General features: G+C 36.1%; 1 protein-coding gene across 4 annotated transcripts in view; it reads right to left on the minus strand.

Moving 5' to 3' along the window:
* The window catches only part of PTPRZ1 (protein tyrosine phosphatase receptor type Z1), a 183,445-nt gene that overhangs the window by 58,070 nt on the left and 114,192 nt on the right, over positions 1 to 11,183 (minus strand). For all 4 annotated transcript variants that reach the window (XM_040472130.1, XM_040472129.1, XM_040472128.1 and 1 more), the window contains exons 9-10: positions 3,230 to 3,414; positions 1,463 to 1,589 (exon numbers count right to left, since the gene is read on the minus strand). In XM_040472130.1, the coding sequence (XP_040328064.1) occupies positions 1,463 to 1,589; positions 3,230 to 3,414 (312 nt within the window). The remainder of the gene's footprint in view (positions 1 to 1,462; positions 1,590 to 3,229; positions 3,415 to 11,183) is intronic.

Raw genomic sequence — 11,183 nt, forward strand, 5'->3', positions numbered from 1 at the left:
TGGCCAATATGGTGAATGATGCCCTGCTAAAGATGTGAATTTCTAGGTGGATCCATATGGGGAATGTTGCAGAGGGACGGCAGTCAGTGCATGATATAGTATAACTGAAGCCATGGTCAGTTAATTTGATACTCACCTTTCAATAGCATTTAGAGCTCACATTCCATTTAAAAATAACCTCATTTTGAAAAACAATGCTATATAAAAGCAATACATTATACACAGGCCATGAGGCAGATCATAAGAAATATCAAATAGTGATATTGCCATCATAATAGTAGTCATATTAATTAGCCGTCAACAATTTAATCTGGGAAGTAACTTGGCAAGTTTGTAGCCTGTGTTTTAGAAAGATACCTAATCTATCCTCAATGCTCTGACGTATATACTTTAACTTAAAAGTTTAACCAGTGAGGACAACTATGAGGTAATCAGTGAACAAGCTCATAATGGATTAAAGACCCTGTTGTATCATGTAGACCACAAAGGCTAATCAATACACATCAGTTTTCCTTCAATATGTCAAACTGGAATATGCTATAATTAATGTAATTTATTACCATCCATCTCTATGAAAAATTTATAAAAATATCAGTGAGTAGACTCATGGTAGGGAAGACCAAAGAATATTACATTTATGTATGTACGTTTGCATATATTTATAAATATGCATATGCATGATGTCTGTGTGTATACACATATACATATGTACAAATACATATATATTTCATTCTATTACTTTAAAACTGCTTATATTAGAAAAGAGAGACTTTAATTACATGCATTTGTAAATTGTCAAGTTATGATCTGTACTTCATTCAGTTACTTCATAAGATTTTAGATCAAAAGATTTCCCCATAATACTTAGAGAAGATGCATGCAAAAACAAAAACAGTTAGAAACAATATCTTTGTTTTACTATGTGAAACAGTACTGGCAAATCAGCTAGGAGAAAAGCACTCTCCCCCACTTCACACAGGAGTATACAAAGTGGATAAAAATATCTAAGATAAACTGTTGGATGCTTTGTATAGATATTTCAAAGTACCTCACATGATCCTAGGATCACGTATATACTTACTACAAAATGCTTTGGGGGCTGAAAAAGGAAATAAACACAAATGAAACCAACTGTTCATTATCAAAATAAAAGGCTTAATATTTACATAGCTATTTTCATTCAATGACCATTACAGACATAACAGTTTTGCTATTCTTATTCTAAAAACAGAAAAATGCAGTATTTAGAATAAATTTACTTATTGTCCTGTCCCAGATCTGCTGAATGAAAATGGTTTCCATGCTTCACAAAATTGGCGGATGATCCGGGTAAAAAAAAAAAAAAATCATTTTGTCTTTTAACCAAAACAATATAAAGTCAGAGAGAAAGCACCACTGCATCCAGTAAGTAAACTAGCTTCCTTATATAGATCATATAAAGGCATATCAGGAGAGCACTTACCAGGGTCATCAGAAGGCATGTCGACTATAAGCTGGTCACTGTACTTTCCGTGTAAGCCATTAGTGCATATGGCTACTATTTGAAGCACATAACTCATATTGGGTAGTAAATTATTGAGAATAGCACCCTAAAAGAAAGATGTCAGTAATTATATAAATGTATTACTCTTTTTAAAATTTTCTTAAATGTTTATTTATTTTTGAGAAAGAGAGAGTGCGTGTGCAAGCAGGGGAGGGTGGCGGCGGGGGGGGGGGGTGCAAGTTCTGAAACAGGCTCCTGGCTCGAAGTACAAAACCCCACCTGGGGCTCAAACCCACCACCTGTGAGATCATGACCTGAGCCAAAGTCGGAGGCTCAACTGACTGAACCCCCCAGGCCTCCCAAATGTATTATTCTCATAAGAGTACTAACATAATAGACTTCTGTCAATGAAAAATATTTATATCTTATTAATCTAAGAAAAAGTTTATGCAATGTTGTTAAGTTGGATTTGTGATATCTGTGAATTATGAAGATATTGGAAAACTAGGCTTTTTTGTTGTTTAAAAAATTTAGTTCTAGAAAGTTTCATTTTCAACTAGAACTCATCAAATTCATAAATGAGTACCCAAAACTACAAATTAATATTTTAGACAAATAAACATGGACTATTTGCAAAGAGCAAAATGTGAAAAACCACAATGAAAACACAATTTATCTCTTTATCATAACAATATATAAGCCAGGTAGTAATAGAATTATCTTCTTAATATCATTATGAAGTGAAAAATGGCAAATTTCCATAAATTATATAACATCCATGTTCACAGTGTCTCTGTTCTAAACACCCGGATTAAAAAGTTGTTACATGTTTTATCAATTTGCCCACATGATGTTCCACACCATGATAACAAAGACAGTTTTTGTTTAAATGCAAGTTCCCAGGCCTTGCTGGACTCCAGTTGTCCAAATACATTGTCCAGTGTCTTTGACTTGCAGTGGGGCTTTCCTAAGGCCATAACCAGATAGGGTTTTCTCAACCCGACCCCAATCTATGGCCAATCCTTCCCTACCAAGGCAAAGTTTAATACTGAGATGCCCAGGTCAGAAAGAATCTGGACTTTTTAAAAAAGTTTTAATTTTAATTTCAATTAGTTAATATACGATGCTGTATTAGTTTCAGGTGTATAATGTAGTGATTCAACCATACCATACCACACTTTATTTTCTTTAATTCGTGTGCATGGGTGGGGAGGAGGAGGGAGTGGATCTTTTCCTAAAGATGATCTGACTTGTGTTAAAAAGTCCTGACACAATTAGCTTCACATCTATTACTTGGAACTTTGATGCAGTGTCTCCTACTCTATTTTCTTGTGCCGGAAGAGTATGGTGTGAGAAATGATACATGGCAGTATCAGAGCACGGAGATTCCAGATCCAATTATTTCCACAACTGTGAGATCACAGTCAACTGTTCTTCGAGACCTTTTATTTTTAAAGAGAGGCTACACTAGATGAACTCTAGTTTCTAAGTCTTCTCTACGTGTCTACTCTATAATGTTGTTGTTGGCAAAGCTGTAATCTTCCTGTAACTGAAAACAAGTAAGAGCCTAGTGTATGATTCACTGTGAGTCTGGACCTAATTTAGTATTGCTTCTGTTTCCCCTCCTCCCCACTGGAGAGTTTCATACAAAGTTTAGAGCAACAATATATAATCATTTGTAAGTTCCTACCTTGAAAATTAAGCTATAGTGTTATCAACACATGAAACAATTGATCTTATAATTACCAAGTCCTGATAGCCATCTGTCAAAAATTCATGCTTGGTCTGGTCTTCTCCTTCTAGCTGCTGGTATAGAACTGCGAACTTCTCAATCATGGTATCATAAACCACTCGAGGTCTCTCCCACGTAACAAGAAGGCTGGTATAATTCTCTGGGTCAGCCTGAACATTTTCTGGTTCTGAACTACAAACTTCAGAGAAAAAAAAAGTTATTGAAACAACTGTCAGCCTCGAGGATTTTAACAAACGAGACATACTCTATGAAAATTTCTGTTTTATTTCAACAGAAGGTAAAAAGTTACACTTCTCCACTGTGAAGTTTTTGTTTCTGCCATTTTGGGTATCTGAAATACTTCTTTCCCTACCTATCTGTCTACCTTCCCATTCAGAAAAGGTCTAGGTCAAATGTCCCCTCTTGTTATGCACCCTCTGATCTCTGCGGAAGTGATCTGTGTCATTTTGAATTGTCTGTTTTGTTTTAACACTACTATTGCTTTAACTGCATGTTCTCTTATATTATCCCCCCCCCCCCCCGCCTCCTCCCTGAACAGGTCTTAACTCCTGTAGTACATAATAAACACAACAACTACAGCTTTTATTTCCATATTGCTTAGAACCCTATCTGGAATATATTTGGCATACAAATTCAATTTGAGAAATAAACAAATGATAACTTCAAGTTCATGATGTTTTTATTTCTCTTGTTTGGTACCTGACAGATATGTTTAGCTCAGAAGGAGGAGAATTTAAATTATAAAAGATGGTCTATTATCAGATATTTTGTTGTTTCAAAATCCTTGAAATAATTTAAAGTTCCCTATTGAGAAAAGCATAGGAGAACAACTAAAACTATCATTTTTGGGACCTGCTGACAAAAATACCACTTTGGCATTTTAAATAGATTAAGCAACTGATTTTAGGAAAATTTGTTCTGTCTAATCTGAAAAAAGTATTTTGAAAATTGTTCAGGGACTTCTTAAAATGAATTCAAGTCTATGTTGAGAATCGTGACAAAAATTTAGTCCCATCAAAAAGAGTATTTTGATATTTTCTGAAATGCACTCATAATGTGAATTTGGAATAATTACAAAGATAAAAATTATATAATTTTGTGATATTGTGCTAATGGAGCAAAGCAATAAATATAATCTCTTCATGGGTTAGATAAATTTGTAAAACAGAGAGAAAGGTCTCTAAAGCTAAAGATTGATGTGCTCACAGAATCCAAGCTTTGCTTTTGGGAAATACCTGAAGTTACAAAGCCACTAAATGAGACCATGCGGTTGACTTAAGTCACTGCCACAAAAACTCAATGAAAACATCCCAACAAGAGCATCAGAATGTGATAAAAAAAAACTTTGGTCTCTATTAGTTTGTAGTTTTGCTTGTGAACACAGGAGGGCACCCAAAACTAACAATTGACCTTGTAAATTGAAACTTCACTTTTATATACAGTATTTATAATAGGAGTTTTAGCCTATGAATGCTATGCTAGCAATGGTATGTAAATGATCCAGAAAAATATAAATATATATACTTTAAATAATGCATGTATAACTTTTATGACTTGGGAGACAAGATTATTCACTGTAAAAACTGTAATATTATTTTTTGTCTATTAAGGATTTAGGATGGGGTGTTCCTTTGGGAATAAAAGAACAATTCTTCAAAGCCACAAATTTACGAAAAAGTATTAATTCAGAATAAGAAAATGTATTCTAATTTAATTCTACACTACACCCTCAGTGCCCTATCTAGTGACACTTCCGTACTGGCCACCAGATGGCATAAGACCATCGAATCATCTCAAAAGTGAGCTACTCACATAAACTATATCACTGGAGGAAAAGGATTGCCTCAGTCTTGCTTCTAATGAGCCCAAGTTCATTTTTAGAAGGTTGAAAGTGATTCTTGACAGTATAATCTGTATGTTTTGTCCTACAAAAATCAATCCCCCTTTTTAGAGAGTAGGAATGATTTAAAGTGAACTATTCTCTTCCTACAAAATGAAATTACCTTAAAACGCATTAAACTTTCATGCATAGACACAAAGCAAAAATCTCTTGAGAAAATATAAATTATTAGCTGCAAAATACCCAAAGGACTGCTGCCTAATTAGCGCGAAATTACTTTGGTTGAATGTCTGTGTTTATTTCGCCTTAATTGTAGAAATCAGCAGATGTTTCAAATTTTAAGAATCAGCATTAATATGAAGTAGGACTTCAAAAAGAAACTTGTATTTCCTTGTCATTAAGTTTTTCTTTCTTTGCTTTCTTCTTTATAAATCTGTAAGAGCTTATAGATAATTCGCTTCATAGTTTAAACTTACATTTTAATTAGAAATTTATTTTTTTAATGTTCCTTTTGTTTATTGATAATCACAGTAGCTTAGTAATATATTATAAAGCTGCAACTAAATTTTACCTTTTAGATGCTGAAATACAGGATTTTATGGGGTAAAGATGATATACTTTAAAATGTATTCAAGTGGCACCTGGGTGGCTCAGTCAGTTGCACATCCGACTCTTGGTTTCAGCTCAGGTCATGATCCCAGGGCTGTGTGACACAGCCCCGCATCGGGCTCTGCGATAACAGCAGGGATTCTCTATCCTCTCTATGCTCCTCTCCTGCTTTCTCTCTCTCTCTCTCTCTCAAGATAATACATTTAAAAATAATAAAATAAAATGTTTTCAAGATGAAAAACCTGTACTTCTGTATATTGTTTATTATCTTGCCAAAGGGCTGACCTTCTATAAGGTAGGAATGGAGTTTTAAAATAACAATGTAGTTCATTCCATATATACTACTTGGTGTTCTAAAAAAAAAGCAGGGTATGACCATGGAATATGTTATTAATTTGCACTAAATTTTCCAGGTTTTCTTATATTTCTTATTGAAATGGACTTATCTTATTAGAAGGCCATATACTGCATAAAGCACATTATCTGGATTGAAAACCAAGAATGGTTCTCCAGATCAACATATACTCAGACATCAGATATAAGCTACCAATTGATAAAATCATGACAATAAATAATTTCCTTGTTTATGGGGAGTTCAGAACTAGATTGATGTCTCATTTTCTTCTTTAGGACTGAATCGTGTGTCTAGATTCCTTTCCAGAAGCTAAATGTGATGTGGGTCACAGTTACTGATTCTCTCAGGAATGCTGGCCAAGAAGGAGAAACTGGTTCCTGCAAACCCTTGGCCACGAGCCAAATCATGTGACAAATCTGGGGTCCATGTCAAGTCACACAGAATACAAGTAAGTGCTTTAGTACAAATGCAAGGTTGCTCATACATAAAGAATGAGGATGTAGTTTCCTTCATAAAGAAGCTGTAAGTGTTCCTCCTTCAAAACTTAAAAAAAATTTTTTTAAATGTTTGCTTATTTTTGAGACAGAGAGAGACAGGGTGTGAGCAGGGGAGAAGCAGAGAGAGGGAGACACAGAATCGGAAGCAGGCTCCAGGCTCTGAGCTGTCAGCACAGAGCCCGACGTGGGACTCGAACTCATGAACTGCGAGATCATGACCTGAGCCGGAGTCGGACACTCAACAGACTGAGCCACCCAGTAGCCCCCAAAACTTATTTTTAACATTCAATTCTCATCTACTTGGTTCCAGACACTCTGGACATACAACTACAGACGGAGCTGTTCCTGCCTTTAGGAAGCTCGTTCCTATGCTAACTTGTAACCTTTAATTTCAGTAAGCTATTAAACATAATGGGTGCTTTGAGTTTCTACGTCCTAGACCCCATTGACAGAAGAATGCAAAATAAACTTGTAAAAAATATGCCATGTAGACCAAGTTAGCTTGTATTTTTCAAAATTACACGTTCTTCCCACTCAGAGTTGTAAAAGTTTCACAAAATTTTGGCTGATACAAAGTCATGTATTTTCTCATCACTTACATAAACTTATATGAAGAGTAAATACCTCATACAGAGGATTGCACATTACTTGCAGAGTGAGTACCAGAGTGAAGCAATGAGTGTTAGAAGGAAAAAAAAAGTGGAAAAAGAAAAGGGAAATAAACAAAGAAGGAGAAGTATAAATGACAACTCTGGCTGTGACCAGTCTCTCAGCTAAACACAAAAGCTGATGCGGATGGCTAAGGGAGACCGGACTCTTTGCCGTTCTGTGCTTAGCTTGGAAGAAGGGCAGGTGCCCTGAGGGAGACCAGCCTTAGCTCCATGGATTACGAGTACAACCACGGATGCAGGTAAAAAGACAGAGTGGTGATTCTTGGGGAGTGGCAGAGAAAATGTCGCAACTGCCTAAGATGTCACTAGACTTTACTGTTATTTCCCACTGAGTTGAAGTTTGGTGCAGTTTAACATGGCCCATGACAGAAATACTTTGTGATCCACACTGATGAATCTACCACATTCTTGTCTGAAGTTAATGAGCCTCACTTCGAAAAATATTGAGACAGGTATTTTGATGACTTTGTTGTGAGGAGCTCGAAGATTTATAGACTTAGAAGACAACCAGTACTAAGGTCATCATTTCCCCTCAGAGGGCAGCAGATCTTAATAGAACAAATGTAAACATGCCCACAAATGTTAAAAATAGTAATTAGAAATTATCCCCCCTGATTTGTACTTCTCAATGATTGCATCGCTTACTTTAGGTAAGTGGCCAAAAGGAATCTTTCAGATTCTGCTTAATTCAGTCAGTCTTTTACAGGGACACACTGTAACTCCATCAACCATTCGATTTGTAATATATAACCTTCTAAGAAGTAAATAATCCTCAGGTCACGTTTCTGCATACAGTTGGAGTGCAGTGTTAACGTACACATGCCCTTAATGAATGCTATTTAAAATGCCCTTAATGAATGCTATTTAAAACTACTGACCTTCAAGAAGATGAGTCTAGTGATGTTTAATTCATCACATTTTCCAGGAAATTACAGAAAATCTCTCATAGCTCAAATGCAATATTAAGCTATAAGGACACTCCTTTCATGCAAACCTACCTTGAAAAGCATTTTATACTGTATTATTAAAGAAACTTTGCACTGAATATATTGCAAGGCTAGCAAATGAGATCTGAAGTGTATTTATGATTTTATTCAACAAAAGTCTTAAACATGGGAAACTTGAATAGCACCCCATACTTGTGATAGTTTGTCTTCATATGTATGTGCACATACACACAAGAGTGTGCATACACACACATTACAATAGTAGTAGCTTTCAGTCTAGGACACATTATGTTCAAGAGACTGTGTTTCTTTGCAAACATTAGCCCATTTAAACCTCACAACAAGGTGGCCCTTCTAACTCATGTTATAGGTGAAGTAACTTGACCATTTTAATATAACTAATAAGTACTGGCACTGAGGTTTAATACCAAAAGTCTATGGACTTTAAAGCCCAAGATTTTCCCCACTGTACTCCAGAACACCCCTGCTTCTTAGTGGGAGAGTCCTGCTAGTGGGATAAGAAGGCAGCAAGAAAGCATCTGGTGTCTGGAAAGCATGGGATAAAGTTGAACTTCACCTACATTATACTTTTGCTGGGTTCATACAGTTATTCACACATATTCCTCCTTATCTAAAAGACAGTTTTTACTAACTCCTTCAAGGTTCTATTAAATTCTGTGATTCTTAGAAGAGTCAGTGTCCATTCCATGATGCCAAAAAGAAATGCCTCTAATAAATGGCAACTCTACATAAAAATGCAAAACTAAAGGACTGAAGTTCTGGTAAACTATGCATTCATTCACAAACATTTATTGAGTTCCTGCTATGAACGCAAAAATGAGTAACGCTTGATCTCTACCCTCAAGGAGTTTACATAGATATACAGAACTTATGTGATTTTTGCAATTGTTTGCAATCTTTTGTGCAAAATATACTTTTCTACAATGTGTTTACTGAAAACTGACAACTTCATGCCACCCTTTACTTCTGTCTTGGTCAAAAGGAGGATGCTAGGTATTTATAGCACCAAAATATATAAATATAACCTTAGTGTCCGAAATTGAGGAACAGGTTTAGTAAGTTGTTATAAGTATACAGTGGAATACTACACAAATTAAGAATGGTGCATTAATGATATATTTGTACCACCGAGTAAAGTAAAATCAACAAACATATATGTAGCATAGTCCCCCTTTTGTGAGATATAATAATATATATTTAATTTAAGCCAAAAGCCTGGAGAGATACTCACCAAAGCCCTTACAGTGGTTATCCCTGGACTGTGACATTATATGGAAATTTATTTTTTTCCTGTGTGCTTATCTGTGTTTTCTGCCTTTTTAATAATGTTCATATAATATTGAACTTTTATTAAAAAATAAAAAATCTTCAGATTAAATTTAATAAAGATTAAATCCTGGATATAAATGTAATCCTCAATTTTTATTTTCAAATTCAGAAAGTTGAAGGGGGATAGTGTGTGTACTAAGAAGAAAACCAGGGCACCTGGGTGGCTCAGTCCATCAAGAATCTGACTCTTGATATCAGCCTAGGTCGTGATCTTGTAGTCATGAGATCAAGCTAAGCGGACCCTACTTGGGATTCTCTCTCTCTCTCTCTCTCTCTCTCTCTCTGCTCGCCCCCCGCCTTATATACATAAATAAACTTAAAAAAAGAAGAAAACCATCACAGGAATATGCACATGGCAAATGATAGTGTTTACTGAATGCAAAACATTCATGATGGAAAAATTAAGAATTTGATCACTCCAGTTTTTGAAAAAAGCCAACGCTATTTTTTTAACATTTTAATTTTTTAAATTTTTATTAATTTTTAATTTGAGAGAGAGAGAGAGGCAGAGAGACAAAGGGAGAGAGAGAATCTTGATCAGGCTCCACACCCAGCTTGAGCCTGATGTGGGGCTTGATTCCATGACACTGGGATCATGACCTGAGCCAAAATCAACAGTCAGGTGCTCGACCACTTGAGCTACCCTGACGCCCCAACCCAATGCTATTTTTAAAAAAGTTTCATGTCATTAAGAATCAGTTTTTATTATAAAATTTCATCATAAATTATGTATGCAGAAATTATGTTCCCTTATAAAGCACAGCAGAACAAACTGGAAGGCTTTAGAATGAGATGTGTTCAAATACTGACTCCAGCCCTTTATGGTGCTGTGAACTTGGGCAAGCCACTTAACATCAGCTTCCCAAACTGTAAAATGAGAAAAAAAAAGCCAACTTCATGATGGTGTTGGGAGGCTGAAATCAAATCCATATGGTTCAATGCCTGGTTGAACACACTGGTCCACACAGTACATGGTAGTTATTACTGTTTTTGTTATTCAAAACAAATAGCCTTTGTTTTAGCCTTCATCACTTAACTGTGAAATGAACAATATCTGACACTGAATTGGAACTACATTTGGTTTATACTTAAACAGGGCAAAAGGCACCCATCAAGCACAACCACTCAGTTTTATTGTGTGAAAATGGATTCTTTCCATCATTCGGTATTTGGTGAATGAGAACTTTACTTTAGCCCAGCAATGGAGGTAAAGACTAGTTACTTCTTTCACGGGCTCAGAGTCCAATGGGGGAGATGAATAAGTAAACAGACAATGGTCATACTGTGGCAACTACTGTGTACTTTGGATGCACAGAACACAGGAGCACTTGGGCATATGACACACCTCCAGATGAGCGTCGTTGATTTGTACTTTATGACTATGGCACCTTCACAAGTGCACAGTCCTATGCCAGGGCCACAGGCAGACTTGATGAGGATGGAGATAGAGGCAGGGATGGTTCCCCCGTGGATGCAAAGTCTGCTTGAGTCTTGAAGAATGAGGAGGAGAGAAACAAGTGAAACAGCAGGGAGGAACATGCCACGGCAAGGAAACAGCATGTAAAATGTAACCTCGGAGAACGTGACCTTCCTTTCTTCAGGGGATGTAACCTCGGAGAACGTGGTCTTGCTTCTTCAGGGGATATAACCTCGGAGAACGTGGCCTTCCTTTCTTCAG

The sequence above is a fragment of the Herpailurus yagouaroundi genome, unplaced genomic scaffold, assembly GCF_014898765.1.
Source record: "Herpailurus yagouaroundi ecotype Mexico unplaced genomic scaffold, PumYag 100, whole genome shotgun sequence".
NCBI lineage: Eukaryota > Metazoa > Chordata > Mammalia > Carnivora > Felidae > Herpailurus > Herpailurus yagouaroundi.